At 44.5% G+C, this 16,682-nt stretch overlaps 1 protein-coding gene across 2 annotated transcripts in view; it reads right to left on the reverse strand.

Annotated features, from left to right (window-relative positions):
* Nucleotides 1-13,669: 13,669 nt before the first annotated feature.
* The window catches only part of TDRD15 (tudor domain containing 15), a 492,834-nt gene continuing 489,821 nt past the window's right edge, over nt 13,670-16,682 (reverse strand). For both annotated transcript variants that reach the window (XM_069605882.1, XM_069605883.1), the window contains one exon: nt 13,670-14,686. In XM_069605882.1, the coding sequence (XP_069461983.1) occupies nt 14,685-14,686 (2 nt within the window). In that variant the 3' untranslated portion in view covers nt 13,670-14,684. The remainder of the gene's footprint in view (nt 14,687-16,682) is intronic.

Here is a 16,682-nt window from a genome sequence, read left to right on the forward strand (position 1 = left end):
CTTGTCTGGAGGCTTTCTCTCTCACCTACCCATTCTCTTACTGTGGTTATCATCTACCGGCCTCCTGGTCAAATCACCTCATTTCTCTCTGAGTGGGCAGACCTCTCCTTCTCCCTCCTGGCCTCTACCACTCAACTCCTCCCCCTCGGTGACCTCAATATACATTTAGACTCTCCTTGCTCCTCCTCTGTACTCTTCGGTGACCGCTGCGACTCCCTCTCCCTGTCCATCCTCCCCTCTGGACCGACTCACTCTGCAGGGCACACACTTGATGTCTTGATCTCCTCTGACCTCCCCTTCTCCATCCCTCTGACCACTCCTCTATCCTGGAGCGATCACTCCCTCCTCTCCTCTCATCTCTCCCTCTCTTCCCCCAAGCCAAGCCTACCCCAACACTGCCACCTACCTTAATTTTTACTACCAAAAAAAAATAAAAAAATACAATAAATGCCACCTACCTTCTCGGACATCAGGGCCCATGAAGCGTGTGTCAGTTGAGGCTTTTGCTGCCACTTTCTCTCCCCCTCCTCCACCTTTGGCTGTCTAAAATCCTGACACAGCCCTGTCTCTGCTCTACTCTTCAATTTCTGATACGCTTGATGCTCTTGCCAGTCATGAAGATCCGTTTGAAGTCCAAAGCCAAGTGCAATTCCTGGTATGACTCTGACCTAGCTACACTTAAAAGGAAGTGTAGAGCAGCTGAGAGGAAATGGAGGACTTCCTGTTCATCCTCTGACAAACTGGCCTGTCGCCTGCTACAAAGGCAATACCGACTCTCTGTCCTCACCAAGAAGAGAGTCCACATTCAAGCTTGTGTCTCTGCGGCATCTAACAACTCATCTGCAAGGAGCTGGCCAACCCTGCTGCAGTCTCTACCCCTCTTGTTGCCTCCCAGGATCTTTACAATGCCCTTGTATCTCACTTCATCTCAAAAACCCAGGACATCTTGTCCACCCTCTCCACCCACACCCCTCCTCTCCCCTCTCCATCTGTGCTTGCTGACCCTCCTTTAGCCACCCTCCCACCATCCTTCTCGTACTTTCCTCTTTTCTCCCCTGACGAGGTCGCTAGACAAGTCCGATCTATGAAAGCCTCGTCAAAACAGGTTCATCCCTGTTCCTCTAAAACCATCAAGGACCACATTGACACCCTCGCTCTGGCCCTTGCCGATTTTTGCAACCACTCCTTTGTGCATCCTCTTCTCAAGAAACCCACAGCTGATCCTTCTTGTGCAGCTATCGCCCAATTTCCATTACTTCCTTTCTTGGCAAACTCCTGGAAAAGTTGGCCATCTCTCAGCTTAACCTTCATTCCAATTCCGTTGGCTGTCTCCATGACCTCCAGTCTGGCTTCAGAGCTGCCAGAAGCACGGAAACTGCTCTCCTGAACATCCGGGAAGATCTGCTCTCCAACCTTGACTCTAACATTCCCTCTGTCCTCATCCTCCTTGGTCTCTCTTCTGCCTTCGACACGGTCAACCATACCATCCCTGCTCAACCGTCTCTGTGAAAACCTGGGTATCACTGATCAGGCTCCGGCCTGGCTGACCTCTTTCCTCTCAGATCGACCCACCCAGGTCCAACTTGGGTCCTTCCTTTCATCTATCTTCCTCTCTACCTGTGGTGTTCCCCAGGGGTCTAACCTCTCGCCCTGGCTTTTCAACCAATACCTGGCAACTCTCGCCCACTGCATTGCCACTTTCTGCTCATATTTCCAGTGCTACACAGATGAATCTCAACTCATTTTCAAGCAGCCTTCTGCCACCTCCTCTCCCTCTCTCATCTCTGATTGCCTAACTGCCATTGAGGATTGGTGTGCCGCCAATGATCTTTGTCTGAATGCCAGCAAGACAGAGATCCTTCTCATCGGCACACCTTCACCATCCTTTCCCCTCACTCCCTGGCCGGCCTCGCTTGGCCCTCCTCCTACCCCCACCTGCGAGGCAAAGAACCTCTGGGTCATCTTTGACTCCACCCTTTCCTTCTCTGCCCACATCTCTGAGGTCTCTAAAAAGTCAAATGTCAGACTGCTCCTCCTCAGAGGTACTCTGCTTTTCCTCTCCTTCCCCCGGAAGCTCATAGTATCCCAAGCTCTGGTTCTCTCTAGCTTGAACTATTGTAACAGCCTCTTTTTAGATCTACCTGCCTCTACTCTCCGCTCTCTGCAACTAATGCAGAACAGGACTGCGAGACTTGTCCTTGGCTTCAAGCCCTGGGATCGTATCTCTCCAGCTCTGAAATCTCTCCATTGGCTCCCAGTGGATGCAAGGATTCAATTCAAAACCCTCTGCATTGTCCACAAGGCTTTCTGGGGCCTGGGTCCAAAATACATTCAGCTATCCCTCCGCAAATACCTCCCCTCCTGAGCTCTTCGCTCCTATACCTCCAACTCCCTCAGGGTCAGTCGTTTTTCAAAGAAACGAGCTGAGGATAGATCTCTGTCTTCGGCTGGGGCCTCCCTCTGGAACAGCCTCCCTGCCACTCTAAAACTTGAGAGAACCATCTCCGGTTCCAGAAGCACCTCAAGACCTTCCTCTTTTCTTCTGCCTTCGCTCCCCCTCTCCCCTGCTGATCTGTTCTCTCTTGGCACCGTGCACCTGGCCACCCTCTGTCCTTCGGGCCCAGTTACCCGTTCACCCTGCCACCCTCCCGCACTGCCTTCGGGCCACCCCCTGCACTGGGGTCTGTATCTGTACCCATACAGCCTTCCCCTTTTTCTTCCTGCACTTATCAGACCTACCCTGTCTGCTGCCTTAAACCTAGCACTTGCAAATGGCTGGCTGCACTACCACTGTTTGTTGCCTCTATTATTGTCTCTATTATTTATTTATTCTTATTCATCTGTTTCTCCTCTGCTTCGCACTTTCCACTCCTCCCCCCTTCCATGCACTTTTCCCCACCCCCTCTCCCATGCACTTGCGCTTTCTCAATGTCACTGGGCCTAGTAAGATCGCGGTTTTGTTTGCCCCTGTTTCCCCTCCCTTGCTTTGTCGCGCTCTGAAACACTTGTGTACGAGCGCGATAGAAATAAAATATCATATCATAACTCGACCAATCAAACAAATGGTACTCAGACATGAGCGCCACCGCCAAACAAGCAACGAACGAGAGCTGTTACGTTTGCTCTCTTATCCTTCATGCCTCTGGCACACCCAAAATTCTTATACCTCGGATGCCCAATGTTTAGTTCATCTAGTATTGTGTAGGATTCGAAGCACCTTCCAAGCACACACAGTTACAATAGAAATTCTGCAGAACGAAAAAACCTGCACAAGTAAAGCACAAGGAGTGATTTGCATCAAAGAACCCTTTTTTGTTATCCGAGGTACACAGTTCGCAGAAAACAAGTGGCATGACGAGACTATCACGTGCAAACCTGAGGAATTGCGAGGCCTAACGGAAGAGAACTTTCAGTGGGTCAAAGAGACCTGCATCCCGGTCTGGTCAAAGCACATTGTGAAACTCACGTGGGTTACAGCTCTCGAGAAGCCCATTAAAACACAGAAAGAAATTGTACATGAACTTTGTTTCCATGTGTAGGGAAGGTACAGATGGGCTCTAACAGACAAAGCAACAATACGATCATCATTCCAAATATACAAAAGGGTACAGCAGCACTCATGGACATGTATTGGGTATGTGGCAAGCAAGCATACCTGCATCTCCCACCATCGTGGAGGGGTACCTGTGCCCTGGCCACACTGCATTCGGCACTAATGGGGATTCCAGAAAGCCATAACCAAGGGGGGAAAATTTCAGCCAACATATCGGCAGCACCCCAGCCAGCAACAACAGAGCCTTCCACATATGACATTGTGTCTGAAAACGAACTACAAGACAGGGTGTCCCGCAAACAATGGTCATCCAACTATATCTCCAGCAAGTCATCAGACCTCCTGGCTGAGATTCCAGATAAATACAAGCTCTTCAACTCTGCTGAAACAGTTTTTGCCTCCCTCCTGGTGCCAGGACTTCAAGTGTGAACAAACGTCAAATGGCTGCAGATCGTGCACTGGGAGCTGATCCAACTGGCCAACGACACTGAAGAAGGGTTCAACGTGATAAAAGTGGAACGTCGCGCCTAGCGCTTAACAACGATGCAGAACCTGTACGTCCTAGACCTTCTCACAGCAACGGACGGCGATGTTTGCCGAAAAATTGGGAGTGCCTGCTGTACATTCGTACCTTCTGAAGATGCGGACAATGGGACCCTTTCACACGTCATCTCAGCGGTGCATACTTTGGGGGAAAGATTACAGAAGGAAGGAGGAATAGAGCCAAGCAACTGGTTCAATGACATTTTTAATTGGATACCCTCCTGGTTCAGTGTGATGATGAACATTTTTGGCCCAGTCATCGTTTTTCTGTGTGTGTCAGATGGGCATTAGATGTTGTGCGAAATCAATGCCTAGTTCTGCAATGATGATGGTAACAATGGGCATATCCACAACGGTAGAAAATGTGAAAGATGCTCAAATACAAACAGGGCAGTCAAACCCCCCTAAGTATCGCCTGACAGCCGTATATCATCAGCGTGGGGACAGGGTGGATAACTTATACCACACCACCATTAAAGAGCCACATGAATTACAATGGACGGGGAGGTGTGGGTAGACCTGGATGGGGGAATATACAGGACCTGTACACCTGATGGATACGCCAGGAGAGGCCAAAGTTTACAAAGTGTTTGCACGGCCTGGATGCCAATAAAGGGGGACTCCCGCATGGGATGAGGCAGTGCAGGAAGCAGAGTATTATCGGAATGAAAATAGTAATAAGGATTAGTTTGTTACTTTAGATGTAACGAAAGGGGGGAATGTGTGGGAGTGATGGGTCGTTTGGGGCCCCCTCACACATTCAGCACGAAATAACCCATTTGCTCATGCATTAGCGAGGGACGCCTCCATTGCCCGTATGCTAGCATTAGCATAAGTGGGGCTATTGCAGGATACACTTGGCTTCCATTTTGTGGGCCCTCGACTCCATCTTTGGACTAGGCCTCGCTTCGATAATATGAAAAGGCTTCTCTCTCCTCTGCAGCGCCGCGCACAGCGTGCTCATGGCCCCCACCTTTCTCTCCACTGTCTGAAAGCCTCACAAATCCCTTTCTCACAGATGTGGCGGGGATAATTGAAACAAATAATAGAATGTATCATATCACCCTTCCTCTGTGATCACTGCCCTGTGTGTGAACCAGCTTGAACCATGCCTTGTAGTTCATCCATCTCCACAAAATCTGCTCCTGCCCTCTTACCCCCGCTGTTGGAAAATGACTGCCAATGTAACCCTGTGCCCTCCTAAGGTATTCTCTTGATGTACCAGAAGTGTGACCCTGCTGTGCAGCCCACCCCAGGGTGCCCACAATAAACCTAGACCTCTGTCACAGTATATTGTGCCCTAAAACTAACATGTCATTACACTCCCCACTTGCCTTGATGTGCTAAGAACCACCCAGTCGCCCTGGTTATCACAGAGGACAAGCCCTCTAAGCTCTGTACCCCATAAAAGTCCCAATGAAAGATGCTGTAATCACATGTATGCAATTTATATGTTTTCAAGATTTATTCAAAGATATACTAATGATTGTTGTTTATTATATATGAGTGGAAGGAGGGGACACTTAAGACCCACCTGCCCCCTTATTCCGATGCTTCCCGAGTGGGCCCAGCCATGGCTGCTTCAGGTCCAGGGCCCCGGCCCTGGGGCACTCATGCGGGAACACCTCCGAGAACCATGACCCCTTTCGCACAAGAATATCCCTGGGTGAAGCAATACCCCTGTGCACACCCTTGTATGGCCAAACCAGGGGTACGAGAGACTCCATTTTGTAACTCGCAGACTCCATTTTCAAATAGCAAAAGGCTATTAGAGTTTCACTCCAACCTGCAGCTGTCCCCGCCAAGAGCGTACATCAAGCACAACTCTCCCCCCACCTCCTCCCCTCTGTCGTCCACATAACTACTTGGTTCCCATGAGAAGGCTGGTAGCAAATGCACCAAAATCCACACTATCACTTGCCGTCCGACTCCCTTCATTGATTCAGATGCAGCCCAGAATGAGGGCCAGAGCAAAGGTTATCTGTCTCTGTAAAACCTGCCCCGCACCCCGCAGACCCTGGCCATAGAAACATAATCCCTCTGCACCCTAGAGCAAAGTCAACAATCAAGGGGACCCTTAAACTAGTGAATCTATCTTCCTTTTGACTTGTAGAAAAGCAAACATGCCTTCTCATCTTGTGTGAAATTATATAAACCTGCTGATAACCTAAGAAGGCTTAGGAGTAAGCAATGTAAATACATATACGTCTGTAACTGGAAGTTCCTATGCTAACCTGCTATATCGAAAGCAGAATATATGTCGACTCATAATGCTGAAATGTTTACACTGCTAACGGTAATATTACAATGGGTAATGGACCATAGATCTGTGCATGCTCACACAATGCTACCTCACGTTTGACAACACTGAATGTAATTACACGTATAATGTCAGAAAAGTACAATATAGAAGTTAGTCGCCCTTGGCTGTCAATACTATGTGTTTATTCGTTGGCAGTCTCTCTCTCTCTCACACTCTGTGTGCGCCTATAACATGGCCCAGTTGCATAGAGATAAAAGTATGTTTCAAGCCTATTTGACTCAAATGTAAACCAGCTAGCCGCATGCTAAGAGGTAATATGTTACATGTAATTAGAAAGGCTTCCAGCCATTATGTAATATGGGACTAAATTGTAAGGGGGGCCTCAGCTCATCTCTGATCACCCTGGCATCAGCAAAGAGTTATGTTGTCTAGACATTCAGTCTCTGAAGCCCCCTCCAAGAAAGTGCATGTTTAGAATGAAATGTATCTTTTGTAACCCAGTCACCACAGCCATATACTCCAAAATTCCCCTTGTCAATATCGAATGAACACCCCCGACCATACCTTGACCCCATAAACCCCACACCTGACCCAGCATTCGAAGATGTTTAAACAAGAGAGTGATACCTCTGATAGGGACATATAACTCTGTTCAGTAACGAGTAAGCTCACTTTACAGCCTTGTTTTCACACGTGCAAGATACCGACCTTGCTGCCGGACGAACAGGTCAAAGCATGAATGGATGAGAATATGTGGCCACAAGGGCAAATGTTGCCAAGATAGGATGTAAAAGAGTCAACAACGGATGCCGGACCGATGAGCCCAGCTGAACGTTTGACCCTGTGTACCACATCATCTCGTCACGTGCCCATGGACCAATCAGCCATCAACGACCATATAGCACCCATAGGTGCCTACTCTTAGCCTCCAATCCCGATTGACTCTGTGCCCCTTAGGCCTTCTCCTTGTTCAATGACGATAAAGCTGTATAAAAGTAATTTGTAACATGTTTTCTGCAGAGCGCTCTTGGCGTGAGCAGAGTAGATTTTGTTTGCCCTAACTTTAGACAAAAGCCTTTAATCGCACTCTCACTTGGTCTTATTCCCTCCTGGGATGCACCTGTATTGACTTTGTTCGGTGATTTGCCAGCAGGGCTTGGGGCCTCTCACTTTCATATGTCTAATGGTAGTTTCTCATGCCAGCTTAGTTAGTTTCAACTCTATCTCACCGTGACCTAACCCTCACCCCTCCCGGACACAGGCAGCTGGACCTCATGACGCTCACCCTCCCGCCATTTGGGCAACCTATCCAGAAGAAGCAGCGCCTACAACAACATATGTGCCTTCACCCTCCAGCCAATCCTGCACTGTTGTAATACCCTAAATTAGCTGCGTCATTTATGATGCTGTTTTACTTTATAAATCTTTGTAACTGTGTTTGCCAGAGCGCTCTCGAGGCAGCAGAGTTCTCTGGATGCCAACTTTATATAAACATACTAAATCTTGCAACCTGTTCTCCTAGTCTCATTCCTCACTGGGGTGTGTTACATTTTATAATTCTGCATTGGTAAATCGGGGAGTGAGCCTTTACACAGTCTAGATTTGAGCAGATGAAGGCGCGTGCTACTTCTAGCTGGTTCTTTAAAGTGAGGAAGGGTTTGCTGGTAGTGATGAGTTTGGTAGTGTAGCCTGATGTGTAGGTGATGTGGTTGACCTGGCGAGACATTTAATGAGGAGTCCAAATATATTCCAAGGGTTTTCACAGATGTGGCCAATGGAATGTTGTGACCGTCAAAGGTTTTGAAAATGTCAGATGTTTAAAGAGACCCTTGTTTTGCTTGCAGCAGATGCCTTATTTGTTTATAGCAGGTTGAAGACTAATAAAACATCTGATATTTTAAGATGGTGGCTATCAAGCGAACAATGGCCACCCCACCTTCGTCTAACAACCCTTGAAACTACACCTTGCTTTAAGCTAACAGAGTCCATGGGAGCAATAAGGAAGTTGCTTATATACATTTCAAAAATCATGCATGTGCAATCAATATAATTTTTTTTTTAAATGTGCGGGCGCAAATGACTTATGACCTGGATTTTATCTTTTAAGATGCTGTGGGATGTATTAACCCACTTATGCTCTGCCCTGCGGCACTGTGTCCTGGTGGTACCAGAATCATCAAAATGGCCGCAAACTCCCTATGCGCGCCAAAACCTATGAAATTGTGCTCTACAAAGCACAAAAAGATGGCTGCCAAATCTACCATGCATGTTGTCAGTGGTGGAACGGAGACCTCACTCCTGAAACATGTCATTAGGCTGCGCAACCAGTAGAAATGGAGCCTGCATGAAAAGCAGTGCTTTACTGAAAGGAATCCATAATCTTGCATTTAAATCCTTTTTCTTGGTTGCTGAAACTGCAGAATGCCGGTCCAAAACACCCACAAACATCCAATATTCTTGCTGGGTGTACATTGTGAAATTGCAGTATCCTGAAAATGCTGAATTTGTCATAAAAACATCCACAGCCAGAGTGCCTGCCTGTTGGATCTGTCAAAATCTGGGCGCAGTATCCTCAGCCGCCTGAATGACTGTTTCAAAAGCCTGCATTAAAACTGCAAACTTGTACCATTAAGATCTAATGTTTGAAATCTAAGTAACCTGTTATCAAGAGTAACCTAGGTTGTAACTATTTAAACTTCATGGTTTAGAGTCTAGAATCAGTGTTCTAGATGTTTGTTTTAAAATTACAAATGTATTTAAATGAAGAAACATTTGTAACAAAATGACATTTAAATTAAGCCTGACTCCCAGCCAAACCCCCACAGGGCCAAGCACCTCCCTTCTGCTCTCTAAACCAGGAACTCACATTCATGCGATGATTAAGAGGGGAGGAACACTTGGGCTGCTCTGGGAAGAGCACAATGGACTTCCTCCAAGGCAAGGAGATGCTAATCAGGAAGGATCGTAAATGGCCTCTGCCAGAAGGAAGGGGGCAGAGATTGCTCCTGAGCTGCAAGAAGGAGAAGGAGGCGGGACAGAAACTTTTGTTGATTCACAATGGACAAAAAGCATATTTCTAAAAAGACTGATAATTTACTGTGTACAATTGTAAAAAATATGTAAACCCCGGACTTCTGAACCTAATTTTTGGCTGCATATTTTAAGAGGAGCCAGAACTCTGTGCTATGTTCTGGGAAGTAACTGTAGAAATTGTGGTTTTATACCAAATGTAATTATGTCAAAAGCATGAAACTTCACACGCTTATGCCCAGATACAATGCGCACAGTTGTACACATTTTTGGAGAAATTAGATATTGTGTTCTGGCCCAAAAGGGCCGAATTCTATCAAAAGCAGCCACAAGATCCTACAATGACTGGGCTTGGAAGAGCATTTGCTCCACAAAATATGTGATCTAGATATGTTATTGTTATAAAGTTTGCAAAATTGTAAATATGTATTATACTAAAAGTAGATTTCATGTTCAAAAGGCAAGGGGAGTAATTCTCTGACTCATAAAGCCACATCATCATGGTGATGCCCTGTTTCCTCCTCCAATCAAGGGAGAGGGGAGATGCTAACCTATAGCCAACCAAGGGGGCGCGCTGAGGATAATCCAGCATACACACCCCTTTACCAAATGCATAAAAAGAGACAGCTGAGGACTTAGAATGACACAGATTCACCTACTAACCGATTGCTGGCGGAGCGCCCTGCGAGAGGACCAGACATCTTCCTTGCTCCAGACTCCAGAAAATTGGCAAGCAGAAAGGCCCATTTCTAAAGCTGAACCATTCTCAGCTTGGCATTAAAATTCCAGAAACCAGAATTTACCCCAGACATCTAAGGGGAACGAAAGAACAGCCGGGCTGTGCTGTAACTGCTTTCCTGCAAGAGAATTATTACCAGAATCCAAAGACCGACTCCAGTAGTGCCGCGCTGTGACCAGATAGCTGTGAACCAGAGCCATTGCCGACCCAGTCCAGTCCGGTGTGCCCAGCAGAATTTCTGACCAGAATCCCTGATCTTGACAGACCAGAATTCCTGACGGTTCTGTTCAAACCTATATAGTGAGTATCCATAGTATAGGACTGTCACTAGCCTCTGTACTGTCCACAGCAATCCCTATCCAAATCCATCCTATCTTGTTTTCAGAACTGCATTGTTAGAAATATTTTGAATTGCCTGAGCTCTTTATCTTATGCCGACTATCTTCTTTTGGTACTAGTATTGTTAAATATCTTTGCGCTGATATATTTCATCTGAAGAAGGCAAGCTCCTTGGTAGGCAAAAACATGATCCAGAGGCATCCTGGTCAAGTGGCTGTGTGGTATTTGCTTCTTCAGAGTCATACCTTAGTGTAAAGAAACCATGTTTGTCTTTTGAAAGCGCATCCCTGTTTTTCAATTTTGCCTCTATCTCAGAAAAAACGACCTCCACGGAAACGTCCAGAACTTCTTCAAATTTCATGTAAGTGTCTGCTTGCAGCTAACATCCTAAGCTTTCCATAGAACCAAAAACCGCATCTCAAATCCTTATAGTTCTCCCACGATCGCGACTACCGCGCATGGAAAAGTTTTCTGTAAATTTTCATTTTGGCAAAATCTTAAACGTGTAAAACAGCTTTTCATTGCACCCGACCTCAAATTTCAGTTTGCACATTACTTATTAGTGTCAAATCATTGCTAGTGTTTGTCTGCAACCAGATAAAGCGGCTCCCATTAGAATTTAAACAATTTCAGTGATCTAAGCCATATTTAGTGTTTTACCCATTCCATTCTGAGACAACTTTAAAACCATTTGACAGTTTGCCAATCAATTCTGTTTCTCTCTTAAGTTTGCTGGGGGGGGGAATTGGGATTGACATTTGCTTGAATTTTGCATTCCTGAAACCTGTTCTCTCTCCTCCCATCTCTCTACATTGAATATTGGGGGGGTTCAGGGGTGTGCAGGGGGAAAGAGTAACCACATTGCTAGTTGATTTGAACAAACCCACACATGTATTATTGCTGTGCTGCATTGTTTTTGCTCATTATTACTCCTTGTGATTAAAGAGATTGCTTAGTGTGCCATCACCCCATTGGTGATTATTGTATCCACATTAAAAATAGTGTGATTATATTGTGAATATATAAATAAATATTTTAACTTTGCAAACCAGCCTGATCCCTGGTTCAGTGTGGCCGGGGGGAGGGGCGGCTTCAAAGAGAGGGGCTTGATATAAGTGGTACATCGTTCAGAATAAAATAACTTTTAGACACAAGTAAATAAATAAGGATTTCAGTTGTGCATTACACCCTAGGCGTTGACTTAGGTGAAGTGCCGGATTAAATTCACTTACAATGCGATTGACCAAGGTTATGAGAACCCCGTCTCCAAGGATGCCCTGGTGATCAGAACCTCCACAGTGTGTATTCCTCAGTGTTCAATATATTTTCATTAGCAACCCGGGGCAGGGTGAGCAGCCAATCAGGTTGCTCGGAACGCTGGCTGAATCTACTGATCTAAGACTGTGTTTCGAGCAAACTGCTAGCTGCTTTCCCCGCCCGCCATTTCCCTCCACCCTCCCTTCCTTTTAATCCCCCACCTCTGCGTACCAGATTTTTTCCGCTGCTTCCTCATTGTTCGTGCTAGCCGCCATGGAAATGGAAGAGGGGCTCCGTATGGAGCGCCGTCTTCCAGCTCATTGGTGGCCATCTTGCTTAAGTATTTAGTTTGAATAAACGGGTCACAGCGAGGCAGCCCGTTCATTCAATCGAAATACAATGCCACCTTACTCGATTGGCTCCTCAGGGTGCTAGTAGCGTTCATTCCGTCTCCGGAGCGCTGAATCGAGTGTTATTGGCCCGGGGACCCTCGCTAAATGCCCTTGCTATGATTGGGCCTTTAACTCGGGCCTCCTGCCGATAACAGCCGATCCGTCCCACCGGATCCGGTATGAACACTTAAGTAGATCTACTCACAATATGCATTTGTGCCACATAAAGTCATGCATGGAAGGGGACAGTTGCAAGGGACAAATCGGGAGTAGTTTCTGCACCACAGAGCAACTCACTTTTAATTCTTTGAGAGAGCTACAGATCGCTCTGACCTGGCCTTAAAAACTATGCTCTGTCTTTGCATTATTGCTGATACCTGGTTCTGTTATAGCTGCTCACAGCAGAGGACGACGAAATAATCAAACGAGACAAGGCTCCTCAGCCATCCTGCCTCAACAAGGACTCAATTTACATGCTGTTAGTGTGCAGACAGTAGAGGATTCAATTTAAAATAAGTTCATACTTTCACATCAAACTGCACACTATAGTTTCCTTTTACCACTTTAAAGGCACACATGTACATTTCAGACCAGAATTGAAGCCAGAGACTTCAGAACTTACTATTCTTTCCCCAAATCTATGTATTTTTTACAGGATGGGTCTACAAAATGTTCCCCATCAACCCTTCATTAGAGGCAACCTTTATGTTTAAGGACCTAATGTGCAGTAGTGCTGTTTCAGCATGTCGGAGTGAGCAGTGTTGCATGTAGACCATATAGACTATGCAACTTTATTCCCTTAAATGTTCAAACAGCATGAATTCAGAGCAGGTTCTAAATGCCACACTACTCACTCAGGCATACTAAAACAGAAATGCAGCAGGGCGGGTTCCAAATGAAAAGGTGTTAAAAAAAAACACAAACACACTTGTGCTCAAAATAAACATGTAAAAGAGAGCACAGTTCTGCAGCGTCCAGTTGTATCTTTGCTCTGCATTACAAGCGAACATGGAGGACAGCCACTTCTACATACATACTGCTCAGAGTGAAACTACAATCTTCTGTGCTGCATATAGTAGTTCCTCTTCTCCAGGCAAGAACCTTTATGTCAGAGTATAATGGAAGAAAGGGGGCAGAACTTAGATGAAATGGTACAAGTGTCGTTTTATGCATCATGGTTCAATTAATTGACATCAAGGTCCCTCTAAACATCCTAAAATCTGTTGCAGGGCTGATTTGCAACCAACGTGGGGGCTTCCCGAACAATGATGCAATGTTACAAAACGTCAGGAGGTGGAAGGAGATATGTGGTCTATCAGCAAAAAAATCTTAATTTCTAATATTGCTGTAGCTTGTACAACATTTCAATAACCAGCTTTGATGCTTACAATCAACGATAGCGCTCTGATGCTAGGGTGTGAAGAGATGGGGTGTTTCTATGCATAAACCTCCACTGCAGGAAGTGACAAGGAAGGATGGGTATAGGACTAACTTTTACTCTCTCAAAAAATGGTATCCACTTACTGGTTTGTGAAGCAAGACGTACAACCTAATTTAAATGTACTGAAATATTTTTATTAGGCAATGAACCTACAGTGAAAACAATCACAAGCTCTATTGCACACCATTTACATTCTTGGATTTATTTAATGAATCATTAGTGTTTTTACAACTAAACTTGATTACATTTGATGTTCCATAATCTTCTATTATGCATAATGCCTACAGAATCACCATGCTACTCTATTTTGAGCTCAAATGAGGAATGAACCTATTCTGATGAGAATAGTTTGCAATTTAAATCAACTGCCATGTTTCTGCAAGATCTCTGTTAAATATAACATCTTTAGATATTTTTAAAGTAGACATTCAAATTAGTTTAATTTTACAAACCAAAAACATACATAAGAGTATTTGTACAGATGCACATATAATATATAAATATTGTGAAATATTGCATATATCATTTAGATTGATATACAATATACTTCTTGAAATCACTTGAAAAACGTGTTTAATGTCATAATTCTGTACCAAAAAAAGGATTTGACTTCATAAAGATATGGACATGAGCTGAAGTGCATAGTGTATTTACTGAGGTTCTCCATGCTAAAGAAAGGAAAAAAGGCAGCGAGTCACATTCTTTTCTCAGTTTTCCTATAAATCACTTTCACAGTTTTCTAAAATGCTGATTTGAACAAAACTCTTTGTTGATTACCCTGGTATACAATACATTTAGGTATTGTCATCACATTAGATAAAAAATAGGTCTATTTCGGGCACATTGTTATTCTAGAAAAGATATCACCGACAGTTCACTTGAATAAAGTTGACAAATGTACAGTGCTCATTGACCACCTTGTCAAGAATAATGAAACCATTCACAAAATTAACCAGACAACCAAATCAGTATATTATTAAAATATATCTGGAATGTCAAAATGTCACTAAACTAAAGGACATGGTGATCCTATTGGACAATTGAAAATTCGCTTTTCAAATAATATTCCAAATGTCCATCGAATAGAAGTCCAGAGAGGATTCATAGGTGCAGATAGACAGATACATTCCTGGAAAGAAATGATAAAAGATATTTAGTGAGTGACTGGTCAGAACCCCAGCATAAGTAAAATCCTCTCCTTTCTCAATAGGTCTACACACTTTGGGGTCCAAAGCAAATACATACTAATCTGTGCAGCATCAACAATTGTTACCATGGGTACATAAGCAGTTAAGATATTGTCAACCAGAGAACAAGTTACTTACCTGTAACTTCTGTTCTCCAGCATTGGTATGGGAGTAGTTTCTTACCTGTACCTCCATTTCTCCAGCGTTGGTATCTTTCATGGATTCACATGCTTAGAATATTCCCCGTCATCAGGCTGGGAACCCTCGGTATATTTATTAAGATGTTTTCCATAGGAAAAATGTCATCACTTCTGTGTCCTATCTATGTCGTTTTGGGCCGCTTACGCATGACCCAATAGGACGTAGGGTATAAATAGCCCCGCCCCCGCGGCTCCCTTTAGATTTTAACCCCCAAAGTAGTAGGGGCATATAAAGTTTGCATTCAGGGGAGGCCGGCAGGCGCATGTGAATCCATGAAAGATACCAATGCTGGAGAAATGGAGTTACAGGTAAAAAACGACTCCCTTCTCCAGCATTGGATCTTTCACAGATTCACATGCTTAGAATAGATTATATCGTACTGCTATAAATTCAATTCTCAATGAATTCAAATGACAAGTTATTTATCGAAGTGTACCATTATGGTATCACACGTTTTTTTGGGTTGAAGAGGACTCTGAAAGCAATCGAGGTAGTCTCAAGTTTTGTGAAAAAATAAAGATATTTATTTAGCAAAGGAAATTATGTGTAAATAATATGTAAACAATTAAAGACATGATACATGAGCAATTAAATATAATGACATGTGAGTTCATTGATTGACAAGTAAATGATGGCAAAAGAACGAACTATAAAAAGAAAAAACAAGAATTCAAATATCAGTTTTTCTTCAAACTTGTTTGAGCAAATGAAAAATACTAAAGGAAACTAGACACATGGACTGCCAATAGTGGAAAGTGACCCAAGTGTAAGCCAACACTCTTGATTTTGTGGCTTGATAAATGGCCACTATACAATTTGTTTTCAAAAGAAAATGGCAGAATCTAAATTGTTCTGTTTCCTGTGATTTGTTGACAGGTCTGCCTGTCTTGCTTTCAGAGTCCTCTTCAACCCAAAAAAACATGTGATACCATAATGGTACACTTCGATAAATAACTTGTCATGCACGTTGATGTGAAGGGTCGACTCTGCTGGGGAACATTGACCTTGAACTCCCAGATGGGCTCCCCATCCTTTCAGCGATGCATCCGTTACCACCGTCAATTCAAAGTCAAGTTCCTGCAGGGGCAGCCCTCTCGTCAGATTGTCCGAGAGCTGCCACCACTGAAGCGCTTGCAGAAGCTCGCTGCTGATGCTCAACTTGTCGGACGACAAGCCGCGACTTTGGGACCATCGGTCTGCCAGAAATTCCTGTATGGTCTCATGAAGAGACGACAGTTGTTCACTAATGGGATACACGATGCCATGGCCCCTAGTAGTGACATGTATTGTTAGTCTAGAAAAAAATATCCTACCATAGCATAGACGGTATATTATGTTGGCCGAAAACCAACCGCATCATATGTCTAGCATCATCAGTACAGCATTGTCAGCATAACCATAAAGCGTCCATTTCATATGAACAGAATTTGCCATTTTGCTATTTTTTTGCTTCTCTTTGCTTTTTTGTTCAAATGCTTTGCTAAAAGTGGATTCTATTTCGTTCTGCTCATGCACAGAGCAAGGCCACAAGTTACATGTTGAGAGACTAGCCCAGACAGCAATGCACCATTTACCTTCCTCACAAGTCCTTGGAAGTAAGCAGAAAGGCATTTAATCACTAAGCAGGTGCCAGCTAGTCTCGCTGGAGCGGCAGAAAACTGTAGAAATAGATAGTTAATGGCTTGAATTATACTCACTTTCACGGCCCCACTTTCCTGTGCCCCCGTTAGATCGAGC

The sequence above is a fragment of the Ambystoma mexicanum genome, chromosome 4p (assembly GCF_040938575.1).
Source record: "Ambystoma mexicanum isolate Mex_15411 chromosome 4p, UKY_AmexF1_1, whole genome shotgun sequence".
NCBI classification, from domain to species: domain Eukaryota; kingdom Metazoa; phylum Chordata; class Amphibia; order Caudata; family Ambystomatidae; genus Ambystoma; species Ambystoma mexicanum.